The 17089-nt window shown below is 38.9% G+C and overlaps 1 protein-coding gene across 1 annotated transcript; it reads left to right on the top strand.

Moving 5' to 3' along the window:
• The first annotated feature begins 2760 nt into the window (after nucleotides 1-2760).
• On the top strand, nucleotides 2761-12203 carry lurap1 (leucine rich adaptor protein 1). Its single transcript, XM_077534779.1, has 2 exons — nucleotides 2761-3322; nucleotides 10321-12203. The coding sequence occupies exons 1-2, from the start codon at nucleotides 3098-3100 to the stop codon at nucleotides 11173-11175; spliced, it is 1080 nt and encodes a 359-aa protein (XP_077390905.1). The 5' UTR covers nucleotides 2761-3097; the 3' UTR covers nucleotides 11176-12203.
• Nucleotides 12204-17089: the final 4886 nt, after the last annotated feature.

The following is a 17089-nucleotide window of genomic DNA, read 5'->3' as shown; positions in this document are numbered from 1 at the left end:
GCGTAAGTAAGACGTATGCAGAAAATTTTGCCAAACGCTCCTGGCGTTTGATTAGTGAAGAATCTCGGGTTGTTTTTAAATGAAGTTAGCTTATTTCACGACCGCGCTGGCTACTAGTGCTAGCAACATTGTTGATTCATCACTTATTTTCGTGCACTTTAACAATTTCAACTTTTGGGCTACTGTGAAAGGAAAATAAGAGACCGTAAGGAGGGTATTTGGAGATATCTCAAAATCGAACAGCTTGACCACCAGAACTATTTTTATCCAGAGCTAGCCACGGCTAGTGGCTCACATATATCACAATTGCATTATGGTAAAAGCATATCTTACCATCTTACAATGTTAGCTTAATCAAAATGGTCAGAACGCACTTTGGTAGATTTTGTCGGTTGGAAATCCTTTCGATGTATCTTTGTAATTCCGGATCCGGACACTTTGTCCATTCCCATTTGACATTCTATGGACCCATGAACGGCACACACTGTGGGGTACATGATGTCATGTGAATACAATCTATATCAACTCGGTTTAGTGAGCATCAATGTTCACTATTTTTCAGAGTTCATTGTGGGTAATTTTGAGTTCCTTACATTTTCACTCCCTGGACATTTGGACAGCCCTACAAAATGGTGTGACGCCTTAGTAGGGCAGTAAAGAGAGTAGGGTGGATATTCGGACACAGCCCCAGATTTCTGAGTCCGGAGTGCACCGTACCGGAAGCATTCAGGAAGCCATAAGTGAGTGCAGCAATGGAGGCGAGATGCTGGCGAATGCCGCATTTCTCACGCCCGCTGAGTGAGGCCGCCACAAGACGGGTCTGTTTTCAATTTCAGCCAGTGTTAGTTTGAGTCATCGAAAGTTTCCCCTGACTGGGATGTGACCTCAGGTACCAAGTCAGCAACATTACACACTGTGCCATCCAGCTACCACATCTGTCAGTCTTTGTAAATAACTTCAGTCATCAAAAGTACAATCCTAAACCAACCAATGTGGAATGTCATCATTCATTTCACTGTAAACAACAAGTCCAACTATATATGATCAATCAGATAATTAGTAGAGCATAAAGTGGTAAATCTGTGGGCAGCACTTTCTGCTTGCAGCATGTGGGTGTCCAAAATCTCTTGCATCACTGTTACCATGGTGGTCATCATGGTAACCAGGACGATTGCATGGAAAAAATGACAGGAGGTAGCAGACTAAATATTGTACATACGGTGTAGTTTTTACAGAGGAGACAATGATTATATAATGCATTGCTATTAAAGGGGGATTAGGGTTAGCCACATGTCGTAAAGGTTTTATTGCCCTCAAACTAACCCCGTGTTAACCTACTTAATTACAAGTAAAGCATAATAGGATAAATACCAAATATAACCCATATTTTAAAACATGTGCCATTAAGGACTGACAAGCGTGTGGATCAATTATCTAAGTGTCATTATGTTCATCTATCAATTTCACAACTGTGCAGTAATGTATGAAAGTCTTCTACATTTAACTCAATTGAATAGTTTTGTTTTAGATATTTACACAGAGAGGTAAATGGGTGGGAATCGTGGTCTCATTTTAGTAGAAGACAAAAGGTTCATATATCTGAGGAAATCTTCAGTAATCCAGATTTTATACCTTCCGACTCCTCCTTCTATGCCAATCCCTTATCAGCCATAATACCTTTGTTAACACCCTCATCATGTGTGTCAGACACAGAGAGGCAGGACTTGGTCATTCAGTATGAAGAGTTGAAATGTATTTTCTACTTTTTTGTGAGCTTCTCCTCACCAGCGCAGTGATAAATGTGGAGCTCAGCTCTTTTATTTTTGAGAGTCTTTACAGAACTCACTTTGACCAAAATAGCACAGTGTGTTACTCACGTCACACATACAGTATACTGTGTCGTGTATTGATACAAATGTCATTAGAGCATGCATGTCCTAAAGATACTCTACGTTTTTTTTTTTTTTTACAACCTTTATCCTGAATAAGTAAATCAGTCAGTTTGGTCACATTTATAGTAAATGAAAATGGCACATATCAACAATGGCATTTAATAAAAAAAATAAAAATAAAATAAAATCCCAAGTACTAGGCCTATATATGGTCATTAAGTGTCCATTTCCAGTTACTATTAATCTTGTAAAAATTATACTCATTACAAATGTAAAACAATAAAATATTATGTATTCATATTCATAATTGACCAGCTGATTTGATTTACAGTGGTACCTTGTAATTATGTGACAGCAAGGGCATAATTATCAGTTCTCGTGAATAGTGATTGAAAACTTGAATAGTTTTCATTTGACTAATGGATGAACAATGTATATCGTCAAAAGACAGCCACTCTTATTATAGCAAACAACACATTTTGGTGCACAGCATATACAGCTCTGGGAAAAATTAACAGACTATCGCTGTCTGATTTAGCTATTTTTATATTTGTATGCCATTTTTATATTATTTGCCTATATGTTTAATTAAAACTTAAAAATACACGTTTGTTTTATTGTATAAACTGCTGACGGCATAGCTTCCAAACACAAATGTTAAAATTTATAGCATTTATTTGCCAGATGTAAAAATTGTCACAATCAAAGTTTCTTTGTTTGTTTGTGTCCCCCAGTTTGCCTTTAAAACGCTTGCTTGTGTTATTTTGGTAGTTGTACAAGCAGCCCAACATGTTCCTTTCGTTGTTTAATTTTGAAAAGCCTTACCGGAAATAACGTGATGTCATCATTGACTGATTTTGACAGTCTGGGTTCAGCTGCTCTGCGGCGAGGCTGCTGCCTGCCTGCCTGTCATCATGCAGGTGGAATGTGCGCAGTTTAGTCGCTGTTAGGGGGCTTCCAGCCGGGAGGAAACCCACCGAGCCTGGGGCTACACGCTTCGAATCTGGCTCCAGTTCTACGTACAGCTGCGATGAGCACTCGTTGCTCGGTCGGATGCTGACAGTTTGTTTTTCCAGGCTGGTGCAGTCCACCTCCGCTGAGCTCGCATGTGATGCCACAGAGTACTGCGGGAAGTCGCTCGAACAATTTCGGAGAAAACAACAGGAGGAAATCTGTCTCAAGCAATTCTTTTGAACCAGCGCTCCATGACCATGATGGATGAAGGAACTTCTTGTGAGAGCACTCCGGACCTGAGAGACATAGAGGCGAAAATTGGCCGGAAGACCCCAGAGGGTTTGCTCAGGTGGATGCGGGAAGAAGCATCCTCACTTCGGGGAGAAGACAAACCGGCCCCCGCCGCGCAAGAAACCGCGAAGGAAACCGGGAAGAAGAGCCTGGATGAAAAGATAAGAAAATTGAAGACTGAGATGGTAAGTGGACACGTGCATCATGTGCATGCGCGTGTGTTACAGCATGGATATGCACGTTATACAATTGAACTTGCGTCAATAATGTGTTCATTCATTGCAAGCCATAGGCCAGTTCAGTGATGCGGTCTCCTCTATGTAGTTCTGTACTACACAACTGAATATTATGCAGGGATCAGTTCAGTGTTTTGAATGTTTGAAAACGGAGGTGTCAAACTCATTTTAATTAAGTGGCCACTTTGACCTGAATTTGATCTCAAGTGGCCCAGACCAGTTCGTCTGTGGCCTAATTTTAATAAATAAATAAATAAATAAATAAATAAATAGATAATTGTAATCTGAAATTCTGTAACAAAAATTAGGGCAATTTTTATAATGAAATCCTGAGTAGCCACATATTTGAATATGATTTAAGTGGTTGTCAGTGTGCCCTCCAGTGGACAAAAAACAACAACACTTAATTTTAGTAAAAACTATAGTTCGTGTTTTGTCCTCACGGGCCAGATTGGGCCAACATCTCCGAAAGTGGTCAGCGTAAATGCCATTCATTTCAGACAATATCGTAATGATAAGCTAGCATTCATGCCAGACACGTCCCTTGAGTGTAGTTGACTGAAGTACTCATTTAGATTGGCAACATACATGACAGATGGCTCTTGAAGCTCCACCAAGAGCAAACAACCGGATGGATTGATTAGCATTTTTGGCCGTTAGTCATGTCTACTACAAAATGGGAAAAGTGAATGTGACAAAGAGACACTTGTGTGAAATTTGCGAATAGCGCACCACTGTGTTTCATTCTTCTGTGGAAGTACACTATAGTAAGAGTTCAGCAGCAGACTTGTGAACATTGCACTTAATCAGCACCCTTCAAACAAAGATAAACACTAAGGCTCTTTTCCCAAATGTTTTTTTTTCTTTTTGGCTGGGGACCGCCAGTGAGAATTAGCTACAAAATGACACCAAAGAGGGGCAAAAAAATGACCTTTTGAAATATTTGTTTAGAAAATTTTGTTGAGAAAACGTGATGCACTTTTTGACCGTCTGAAATAATTGCATCCAAAGTGACAAGTGCGCTCTTCCGTGCTAACATAAATGCAGTAATTATGTTGTGAGGATGTGTGATTTTCTCACTTTTGTGAGACACTGAACTTCCTCTGTCCCTCTTTGGGAGATGAACCCTTTAAGAATAATAAACACATACATGATATGATGTCTTAACACCATGCAGAAAGATTATACAGTAAAGGGTGCAGCAAGTGTCGGTTCAAAAGTCATTTGGAGTTCACCTCCCACTCCGATTGTCCATGCGTCTCCTCCATAAGCTGTGCTGCCCGTTTAAAAAATATGTAACACAAGGATTCAGAGGGCTAGATGCTTTTTCACAAATTTATTAATGGAATACGTCATGCTACAGAACTATCTACCAAGTGGCGGTGATAGAAGGCACCTGAGCTAGCATAAGATTTAGATCGACTTTCTGCCACCAAATTGTCACTCCGCCGAAAACATTTCAAAAGACACTCTTACGCTTGGCAGATATGGAGGACTAAAACTGACAAAATAAAAAATAAATAAATAAGTAAATAAATAAATACATAAATAAAAGTGAAAATAGAAACGAATATAAACATATAATTAAAAAATGAAACAAAATAAATATAAATTAAATAAAAAAACATATATATATATATATATATATATATATGCAGTATATAATGTAAAAATAAATACAAAAATAAAAAACGAGATTCAAAAATAAAAATGTAAAAATAAATGTGGACATAAAATATTCATATATATATATATATATATATATATATATATATATATATATATATATATATAAACACTCTGGATCCATATTTATTCATATCATGCTTCAGACGCTGTCAGCGTGAAATCCATCATGAAATGTTATTCAAATAAGGGGGTGGTTCATTTGTTTATTTTTAATTTCGTCAGTTTTGGTCCCCCGTAGGGCAAAATTGGCAAATGATGATTCTCCAACTTTTGCGCCACGGTGCAGATGTGCTGTCTAGGAAAGTAGAGCCTACGGGAATTACATTTTTTTGGTTGCGTCCACTTAAAACGTACCGGTATGCCCTTTTACAAAGCTTGTACTTTCGCCCTAAAAGGAGTAAGATGAAATGCCTGCAGGGGGCATGTGTTTTTTTTTTTTTCCCCTGTATTTCCTGTCAGTTGCTATAATCTCCTTCTAAGCTCTTCATGTCCATTTTGTGTATACAAAACATATCAGCTACAAATCAATATCAATGAATTTGTTTGCCATCTGCCCCTCTGTGGATATTGGCAAACAGATTCCTCACACAGTGCCAATGACATACTGTTCTTGCATAAATGATGCCAAATTGTTAATATTATGTCACATATTTACAACTATGTGTTAAATTCTCAGTTCTCTCATTCACCAAACAATGGTAACGCACCCACATCAAAATGTGCTGTGTTGTGCAGTATCTTTCATGCCAAAGAGGTTTTATACAAACATGAAGCGTCAGAGGTCGAAAAAGACAGCAGTCAACCCTCTGTCTGTTTCATGGCGAGTGCAAGGATGCCTGATTTCGCCTGGCAAGGTGAAACGACACCAGGAGGGGACACGGGAGGGGTGCTTGTGCCCAATGAGATGGGGGTGGGTGCTTGCTTGCTTGCTGCTGTATTATTGAAAGCCTGCCGCTGTGTTCCTTCTCTTTCTACTAGCAGTGATTCAGCAGTTAAAGAGGTGACTGCGTGATTTGGGTGGCAGGTTTTGACAAGCGGAAGCATTTGCGTCGTTTATCAGGCATTTGCATGTTGAAGGTGAGGGTGTTAGATTACCAAAAGAGATACATATATCATTTGGTTTGTTTGGTACATCATTCAAGGAAAATTCTCCTCATAAAGCATGTTGCATATAATGCTTTTTATATAGTATACCCTGCTCCATGGTGTAAAAATGACTCCCTTTATACGCGGGGTTTGTCATCTATAATTCAAATACTAATGAGTATCACATGCTGTCTACAGTTTCCTTCCATCAGCAAAACTTTATAGCATCTCTTAGCTCCCAGGCTTGATTTTCCAGCCACAAGTTGACTGTTTGGGTTCATTCGCACTGCTCACTGTGCGCCAGTTGGCTGACATCAAGCTTGCTGATAAAATAGCTACAGTGTTTGTTTTCGAAGCAGAGGACAACCGTTAATAATGGGATGTGGATGTTAAAAAAATAAAATAAAATCATCTTTCAATAGTATACCCTAATATTGTCCTTTCTCTGGAGATCTCCAAGGAGAAAAACCACCAAAGTTCCAAATTCAATTTACCAGTAAGCCGCAATTTCTTTTGCCATGAGTTTAACTGAAAAATGTCACAGAAAGTGTCCAAAGAAAACTACACCCAAGCAGATGTCCAACAAAATATCCATCAGTAAAAATGTTGGAAGTGACTTTTGGCAGTACAAATTTTCTTTCTGATGTGTTTGCAATTTATGGTCTTTATTGGTTCCTTCTCCGGGAAGGGTACACACAGACAAAAGCTTGCCTCGAGCTTAACTCCAATCTTAACAAACAGTATACCAAGTATTGCTCGGCCCTTTTGCCGAGCAGCAAAACTGAAATTGTTATGATCATCCAGTCCCGCTCTCATCACCCTTTGATGCTATTTGACCTTTTCCAGAGAAAGGGCCTCTTCATAATGAGGTTTCGCCACATCATGAATAATGAATGCACCTGATAATAAAACTAATGGAGGAGAAAGAATTTGTGATTGAAAAGGGATATAAAATACAAGATACTATTGGCATGCATCCGAACAGTTTACAGCTGATATATTTTAAATGATGGAAAGCAAATATAACATTAAAGTAGGTCTTATAACAGTAAAGCCCTTTACTGAAGGAATGTCAATTAAATCCATCACTTATAAAAAAAAAAAAAGGACATTGTTGTATAGATAGATGTTAGCCAGGAAACGGCAGCTTTATTTATATAGTGCATTTCTTAAATATTACATTTGTGGAATATGGATTAAGCAGTAAAATCCACCCGTTTGTATCCATCTCAGGGGGCGGCCATTTTGCTACTTGCCGTCCACTGAAGATGACATCATTGTTGCACAGGGTTAGGTAACGATCAATCACGGCTCAGCTGTGTAACTGTGATGTCATTTTCAGTCGACGGCAAGTGGCAAAATGGACGCCCGTGGATTTTACTGTTTAATTCATATTCCACAAACACAATATTAATCAGGTTATGTTTAGAGTAGTGGGACCGCGTAAAACATTATTGTAAAGAAATTTTTCGAGTTGTCTTCCCTGTTACGTAAACATTTTTAAATGTATTATGTGTGAAAGAGAAATTGGCCCTGTAAATGTAATCATCTTAACATTGCTATTTTTATATCTTGTGAAGACATGCTTGACAAAAAAAAAGAATAAATTCCAAAGGAAAAGCCAACCATGCTGGCTTTTTAAATCCTTCAGATATGTGTTGAACTGAGACAATATCCTCATGAAAGTGATTGAAAGTCCAAAGGAACTGAAATGATCCACAGTATATCACAACGAGGAAACAAAACACTGATCTTACTGCTCAAGCTCAGTTGCGTCGCCGATAAGTGAAAACAAAGCTTTGTTAGCGTTGTGCTACCTCAGCGCTGACAAGGCCTGAAGAACCTTAACTGCTCCTCTCATTAGGCCTTGAGCGTCTGCCAGCCTCAAACCTCAAGCTCAAACTCTCATATCAGGGTGCCAGGACACCACTGTGTTTATCACCACACGCACGCACACCCGAAGGGGTTAATAACACACATACAGTATGTGTGTCGTACAGTTGCCCTAGCGGAGTAAGGGTATGTTTGTGTTCAACATCATTAATTACTGTATCCGTATTTATCTTCCAGTTGTTTAGTTTTGCTTGAATGTGCTTTTTAGATTTTTTTTCTCACCTAGTCATGAATTGTTTTGTGCCTGCTTACAAAATGAAGCACATATTAAGACTTGTTTTGGCTGGGGTGGGGTGAAGCAATGCTTTATCTTTATGTCATACAAGCTCTAACAAGTCAAGGAAATATTGCATACTATGAATGTGACTACATGTATATTAAATCCGTTTTTCAGGCACTGTAGAGATTACAAGAGTTATTTAAATATTGTTTTCTTACCTTGAATCACAGCTTTGGAACACACTGACACTATAGGGCAAGAACTGCAGACTAAATGTATGCTATATGTTTTGTTTCTGTTGATTTGGAGTCTTCGTTATTAGAAAGAAAAAGAAAAAAAACTCTGAGTCTCTTGGGGGGTTTACAGCCACATTTGGTTTTCAAAGAGCAGGCATTCTCGTATTGAGGCTAAATATACTTCTTGTTGTCCTGACTCAAACTTTTTGGCTTTTATGGGGAGTAATTGGGTTGTAATAATCCCTTTCAGATGATATATGAGAGTCGCTCTTAGTAAAGAGAGTAATTGTTAACACATAACGATGGAAGGCGACAGCTAAACATTATCTTTAATGTACAAATGTGAAGAATGAAGACACGAGTTTCTTACCCTGGAGTCACAATCTCGTAAGTAAAGGAAGACACTATATGAGGTTAGAGAGTTCTTAATGTAACTACCTGAGGCTTGTTTGACATAAGGGTCACCAATAAGGGTTTAAATAAACAAATAAATAAATAAATAGCAATACATTACTGAGTTTTAACCTATGTCATTGCAGAATGTATGTTTATAACGTAATAACTGTATGAATCATCCTTCCAATTGTTTTATTCAGAAGGTTTAGCCTGTCTGTACTGACTTTGGGCGATAAGTGGGGTACACAAAAAAAAATAACAATTTGGTCAAAACAAACCCAAACTGGGTCCAAAAGGAACATACCCAAATTTTTGGCTAATTCCGTTACCCCAAAACATTGGGTCAAATGAATAACCAACAGAACAACCCAAACAATTGAGTTGTTTTGTGAATTATTAATTTAATGTGACCCAACATTTCTGGATGAATAACTCAAAAAGTTGTGTCAGTCCATTTTTGACCCAGTTCAATCGGGTTATTCAATTAACCCAAAAAGTTGAGTCAAATAAATAATCCACATCACGTCAGGGGTGTGGTGGTGCACCCAAATACAGGGAAGCAGGACGAGGAGGCAAGAAATGTGGTAAAAAAAAAAAGAAAAAAAAGAAAAAAAAAGAAAAAAAAGCTTAATAAACAAAAACAAGGAGGCAAAAAAGCTACAAACTAAGAAACCAAAACAACAAAGTCCCACAGGGTAAAACGAGACAAGGCGTGGAACAGAACCGGCAGCATGACAGAAGGAAAACGACAATGAATCAACAAGGACAGCGGGGAGACAAGAGACTAAATACACACACACTAATTGAAACAATTAGACACAGCTGGGCGAGACACAAGTGTCAAGAGGATGCTGATTGGTTGACACATGAGGAAGGGCAAGCAAACAAAGGCGGACATGACAATGCTTGACAAATACAACAATGCAAAACACAGATCATGACAGGACTTAAAGAAACATGAGGACAAAATCAAATTCAACCAAAATTAAACCTGGGCCCTGAAAGTAACAAAATCAACCCAAAACATGACATCCACAAGACAACCCAAAAAGTTGGGTTGGTCCATTTTTGACCCTTTTTTTTTTTTTTTATTTACTCTTTTTAGAGTGCGGTCTTGTTTCCAGACAATTACAAAGTAAACTGTAGAACCGTTTATTTTAACTACAGTATCAATCAATCAAATTTGAACAAGAAAGAAGTGAATGAAAGGAGTGCCCTTGACATGAACATACAAAGAAGAAAGATGGAGGCATTCATTCACTGATATTTTGCTGTTTGAGTGATTCAGCATGGCGCATTTCAATGTGTCAATATTTCCACTGTAAGAGTCTGAGATGCAGAATTGACATTAGTTGTATGCAAATGATCAATTTATGTTGTCAATGAAAAAGTACCTTACCTTTATTTACACCTGTATGTTTCCACAGGCACACTTGCGCTCAGTGGACATTAAAATCCTGCAGCAGTTGCTGTCGGTCCACGAGGGCATCGAGGCAGTCAAATGGTTGCTGGAGGAGCGCAGCACACTGACCAGCCGATGCAGCAGCCTGACCAGCAGCCAGTACAGCTTGGGTGAAGGTCCCGACACCTCCTGGAGAGGCTCCTGGAGCAGCCTTCATGACTCCAACGACAAGCTGGACAACATTTCCATCGGCAGTTACCTGGACACCCTGGCAGATGATCTGGATGAATACTGCCCCTCCAGTTCGGAGTCCGTCATCTGCTCTACCACGCCACAGGTCACAGAGGCGACTGCAAGGGGCTGGACAGCGGAAATATCCGCAGACACGGTCTCTGGGGAGAAACCTGTGGCTAATACAGAGACTGGGAATGGTGTTGTAATAGGCATTCGGTCGCAATCAAATGAGAATGGGACTGAAAAAGAGACTGTTGTTATCAGTGATGTCAACGGGAACGGGATATTCGGAAGTCAAATTGAAAAGACGGTGGATCCCAGCAACATTCCTGAAGCTCGACCTGATGCCAAGCAAGGTGTTTTAGTTTGCACTAATGTGGTAGAGGCAGGCTTGGTTTCTCTGAACAATACCCAGAGGCAAACCTTAAAGGCCAACGGAAGCCTCGAGAAGACAACGGCGCCAATAGGCGGCCACGTTCGGATCGGCCTCAGTGACAAACCGGCCATCAAACAGAGCCCCAAACGTAAACCTTACAAAAATGCAAACGTTGACTTGGATACTTGCAAAGTGAACAGCAAAATGCATTTGGAGTATGACGCTCACTGGCGGTGGGTGCAGTCACAAGAAGATGTGACATTTCTGTGAAACTACTGACCTGTCAACCGTTTCCTTTGGATGATGTCTAGAAATGGCCATTGGGTTGCTGCCACTGCTAAACAATTTATTTTTGTTTGCACAAATAACATTTTGGTGTCAATACTTGGATCAATACACACTAATAGAGTTTGATGATTTTCAGGCCAACAGTGCAACGTTACAATACTAGCAATCAAAAATCCAGTGCAAAAATGTTTTCTCAGGCTCTTTCTAATCATTCTCCCTTTTAGTTTCGATTTCCCTTCCAAGCACAGTGATATGAAGCCTGAAACATTTATGCATATTATTGTTGTGATTTCATCTTGACCGTTCGCTCAAAAAACACAATCCTCATTAATAGAACTTCATATTTGGTGGCACAATAATTTCTCACCTTTAGGATTACACTGGCTATATTCATATATCTTTAGTCTTAACTTTTTTTTAAGACCACTGTGATTGTCTCTATCAAGAGTCTAAATCATGTCAATGTAGAAGAAAACCAAAGTTTACCCGATTTGATATTTTAGGTCACCTATTATTTAAGTCTGTATCCTAGTGCGTATACAACAAACCTATATATCAGTTGCAGTAGGCTATATGCTACGTGCTAATATATTAACACGTGAAACACTCTTGATCTATGAGCATGATTGTCTCAACCACCTAATAGCTACATGAGCTAATTCTCTATACTATACACATTATGCAACTTTGTGTCAACTGTATGTGGAGCTCAAACCCTCAGTGCTTAAAATGTCATCTGCCATATTCTGATGTCCCAGTACAGCTACTCTCTACCTTTTCCTGGCTGATTGTTGGTGCATTTTGACTCTGCCTTCTTTTTGACACCCAAATGCTGACCTTCTTTATGACTAGCAAATTTGTGCCTGATGGTGAAATCCTTAAATATACTGTATATGACTGGCCTGTTCTTTCCCTCTGGAGATGGATGCACTGTTGTTGTGAAATCGGGTAATCAATGTATTTTTGCCTGCTCCTGCCTTCTTGCTTGTGTATATAAATGGTAGACCAACCGTCTCATCTCAAATGTGTCATTTTTGCATTTTAATGGTTTTCCCATATCACTTGACCAGGATGAATATTTTGACAGAGGTATAGATAAATACATGATTTTCAAAATCTAACTTATTTGACATGTTAATCAGAGAAATATGTTTATCCCATCAGCAATCATGACATGCCATCGCAAGTTCGCCTCTGCTGTCGAGGAGACCACAAAGAGCCCGGCAACTCATCGGTAGCCAGGCTACACTCAGCTGCTCGGGTACACGGAGGCGGCCAATTACAGTGCTTGCCCGTCCAGCAAGCAGCACAGAGTTTCTTGGCCCTGTCTACTACTAAAACAAATTTTGGTTCCCAAAACGTTCTGGGAAAGTTTTCTGGGCTTTATGTTTGGTTGGGATTTGACTGCTCCTCGATCAAAGTGGTAAGCTTTTGACGTTCTCCAGACCAGTGGTCAACACTCAATGACGCCGCTCAAATGAAAAAAGTTAGCTGTGTCTCTTTGTGCGACACGGTACCAATTGGCATGCGGCCCGATACCAGTTCGACCTTGGTAAATGTCTAACATTTTACAGAGTTTCTTTTCATTTTGAGAGTAAAATAATCCACTCGCACATATAAAGCAGTGTTTAAAAACACGCAACAGAAACACCACTGACAGTGACAGTGTTCATCTTCATCACCAATATACAATCAGTACTCTTTAGCCTAGCTAGCTTAGCTGTATTGATGAATACAGTCCTTCATTAGTGGTTAGTCTTTTGTAAACAACAGGGAGGGATTAGTAGGTTTGTGGTACACATAAACCATGTTCAATTCATGCTGTGGGGGCAGAATCACTGGTTAGCATCAAGAATGTATGCTGTCAACATAGGAGCAATGTCATGGTTGGACCGAGAATCTGCTAAATAAAAAAGATCAAAGTAGAAGAGCTTCAACTAAAAATGTTGGAATTATTTTGTAAAATGTCATATTCAAAGCAATTCACTGGTTGTAAACATTTTTTTCTAATGGACTCCCCGTAGTGCCAAAACAGTGGATTGAATTTGAAGCCACCATCTTTATGGAAAGTGTCTGTGAGCAATTTTTGGAGCACTTCTTGGGGATTTTGTGCATGGATGTCACACAGAGACACTCGTGGCTGCAATGCAGTATTGAATTGAATACTGCTTTTAAACCTTTGGACTGAGATTTGCGGAGAATGTGTTGGCCTAGTTATGGATCATTTACAAAGAATTTGAATTCAAGTGGTAGTTAACTTTCCAGCACACATTTGTGAAATGGATAATTTGAAAAATTCGATAAACTGGTCATCAGCCAATCACAGAGCAAATACTGCATGGACAAATAACCACTGAGTCTTAATTGAAGCATTAGCGATGTAAAACAGCCACATTTTTTTTTTTTTCAAAACAGTATGAAATATTTCCTCTCTTGTGCTTTTCCTTTCTTACCACTTTCCTGCACCACACTGGTTTGGATGGAAAGTGCAGCCTTAGCCAACACACACATCCACGTGCACGCACACACCCCCACGCACACACACACCCCACACACACACGCACACACACCGTGACCTCTGACTGGAGACACCATTTGCTGTCTGCCCTGTCTGTACACTGGTCAGAGAACTCCTTAAATTATAACATTAGTAAGGCCTTTTTCCATCTTTAAATGACTTTCCCACAGGAATGGCCTCGATCTTGGTCGAACAATCCATCTGCAGTGTCGACATGACGTCATCAGAGCACTCCTTCCTCTTTTAACATATGTGCTGGTGCTGGCTAGAAAACAACATTGCATGCCGAAGTGACTGTCTGTTCAGTGCTCCACTAGTTTGTGGTTTTCTTTCCAAATTAGCTCAACCTTATGTGAGAGGGGAGAAAGCAATGCAGACAGAAAATCTGTAAAACCCATTATAATGAAGCCATAGTGCATAGTTCACAAAACCAATGTAATGTACAGTATTTCACTCACTTTATGGTCCGTTTTGAAAGGAACATTGTTTCAAAGCAACAACAACAACAACAAAAAACTGGTGTAGGTGCCAGGAGGTTGAAATAGTTTCTTTAAAATAAAGGTTGACATTTACTGTAAATGTAAAGAGTGGAAATACCTATTCGAGAAAGTTGGACATGACAACTCTTCTTGTTTTGACAAATGGGGTTGAGACTTTGATTTCAAGCAGCAATTTCTCTTCTCTTCACTGCAGCTTTACCTGATGATCAGATGCTGACATTGTGTGTTGACCTCCATCCCACCCTGCTTTTCTGTTCTGGGCGCAAGACATAACCATTACTTCATAGACCATAAATGGATCTCCAGTTGCCATGACAATATAATGGGCTGTTTGCTTTAGCTATTGTGATTTTTATCACAATTGAGGAATGGAGGGGGAAAACAATACACATTGATGTTGTCTTATTACAAATGGTAAAACCAGTTTTTTCTTTCTTTCTTTTCTTTTAATTGATATTACCAAAGATCTGGCCTAGTGCTAAGCATGCCTGCCTTAGATATTTGAGGTTTGGCTTTGGCCTTTGTGAAATTTGCATGTTCTCCCCATGCTTGTGTGGATTTGATCTAAATACCTTGGCTTCCTCTCACATTCCAAAAACATTTAATTGAAAACTCAAGATTGTCCATAGGAATGTTTGTTTATTTGTGCTCTGCAATTGGCTGACGGCCAGTTCAGGGTGCTCACCGCCTCTTGCTAGCTCGAACAGCAAGCAAGCAAGCTCGCAAGCCAGCTAGCAAACAATCTTCCGGTAGGCAGCCACCAAATCTCCTCAAAGCTATCAGCCAAATATCACAACAAAGCAAATCACAGGTGTCTTGAAGCTATATTTCCCGAAGAATTACAGTCAGTCCAGTTTTGTCTTATGTGATTTGGTTCATATAAAGAAGGCAGCTGAAATGCCGGAATGAGAACGTGGATAAACGCAGGCTTAAGATTCATTATGTTCTGTCCAATTGCAGGTCTTGAAATGAAGCGGTTGATTCACAAGCGCAAGTGTTTTTTGTCCTCGTGCTCATCATTCTTTTGAGCACCAGCCAGGCCGTTCTACCTTGTATCTCAAAATGCTTTTGCTTTGACTCTGTCCATTTCCGAGGAGCTAAAAGACAGACGGCTGCTTGTGCTTCCCCAGGAGGCTGAAAAGAGCTGAAGAGTTCACTCTCATCATGCAGCTGAGAGGGAGGAAGCTTCCTGCTGCTTTCTTTCTTTCCTTCTTAACACTCACATTTGAAAGGTGGAAGTTTCGTCAGCACATGATTGAGAGCCATTAAAAGAAGTGTCTTGTTCCCTTGATTCTTATTTATTCCTCCAGATTGTTTTGTTTTACATTTAAAACTGCCCAAGGACATGAATGAAAACAAATTTGTTTGGTCGTCCACTGAGCTTGAACTTTGTCCAAACCACAACTCAAGTGACACTAAATTGAGCTGAGTGAAAGGCTGACGCCACTTTGGACAACTGCAGTCCACTGTATTGATTTGCTTAATGGTTTCCATTGCAATAATGTTTTCCCATATGACGTTTCATTAAGTACACTGCACAATCTACTAAGATTCAATGCTCTAATTGTGATATCAATTCAGCTTTTATTATGACCCTAATGAAGCAAGATTTTCTTTCAGTTTTTGGAAACATTGTAAACATTTATATGAATTTATCTTTATGTGTATTTTCAAAAATTACTTCTTCTAAGTATATTTTGTGTGTCAATATATCAGGATATATTGAGTTTGTCAGTAAAAATAAATAAATAATAATAATATAAAAAAAATAATAATAATAATAACTCATGGTGTTACCCGATTTTGTTGTTATCGCAGTTGTCATTCTAACATCTCTATTAGGATCTGTTTCGCTTACCCCTCAAACTACAACTACTACAACTGTGAGGGGTTTACATGATCCATATCCCACTTTTCAATCAACACCCTGAGGTTTATCAGTTTGCAGTTTAATAACTTACTGACCTTTTCCAGATGCTTTTAAAAAAAAGTTTGATGGTGAAAAGAGATTTCAACCATTATGCAGCATTCTGCATGCTCCCCCCCCCCCCCCCCCCCCCACACACAATTTAAAACAGTTCCAACAATTCTACTAATTCAAGAATACACATACTTAGAATTCTAGAATTATACATACAACATATTTTTTGACATGCACAAATTTAACCTCTTGCGACTATTGATGTTAGCCAAAGGAACAGAATGTGAGTGGTGCACTGTCCTGGCTGCTAAGTAAATATAGATAAGTTGACAATATTAGTACCAAAAAAATAAATAAAAAAAGACAATAATAATAATAATAATAATAATAATAATAATAATAATAATAATAATAATAATAATAAAATAAAAGCAACAATGTATACTGAAAAGTGGGTACAGTATTTAGTATTTCATCATTATCTCATTCAAACTCCAAAACGTATAGTTTTTTTTTTAAAATACTTTGTGCCTCACTCCCAAAAATGTATGTTTTTTTTTTGTTTTTGTTTTTTTTAACGTTGTTTTTTTTATGCTAGAGCATACAGAAGGCTTTGATACAGCTTCTGACACGAAGAGGTCATTTCAATCAGTTGTAGTTATTACAAAAAACGGCCAGCAGGTGGCAGCTGAGTATCAGAGGACAGCCAGGGCCACCTTGCAACAAGCTCTTTTTGCCAGTGTTTGCAACAGGTTTGTGAATAATGATGAAACTTAGCTATATTCTAATGCTAATTGCTGCAAATGAAAGATGAAAGAATATACTCTAATCTTTCTTTTGGTAGGTTCCGTGTTTTTATTGCATTATAAGAGAACACAATATTTCGTGGACCTTGCAAAATAAGTCAAAATCCAGTAAAAAAAAGCCGGGAGCGAAGAGGGTTGCTTCAATGAAAAT

This window comes from Festucalex cinctus, chromosome 10 (assembly GCF_051991245.1).
Source record: "Festucalex cinctus isolate MCC-2025b chromosome 10, RoL_Fcin_1.0, whole genome shotgun sequence".
NCBI lineage: Eukaryota > Metazoa > Chordata > Actinopteri > Syngnathiformes > Syngnathidae > Festucalex > Festucalex cinctus.
Note: the sequence above shows the minus strand (reverse complement) of the source record. Positions and strands in the feature narration are given on the sequence as shown.

Coding starts and splice junctions, on each gene's coding strand:
- lurap1 (XM_077534779.1), top strand. CDS start 3,098: ATGACCATGATGGATGAAGGAACTTCTTGTGAGAGCACTCCGGACCTG. Junction 3,323..10,320: donor GAAAATTGAAGACTGAGATG/GTAAGTGGACAC, acceptor ATGTTTCCACAG/GCACACTTGCGCTCAGTGGA.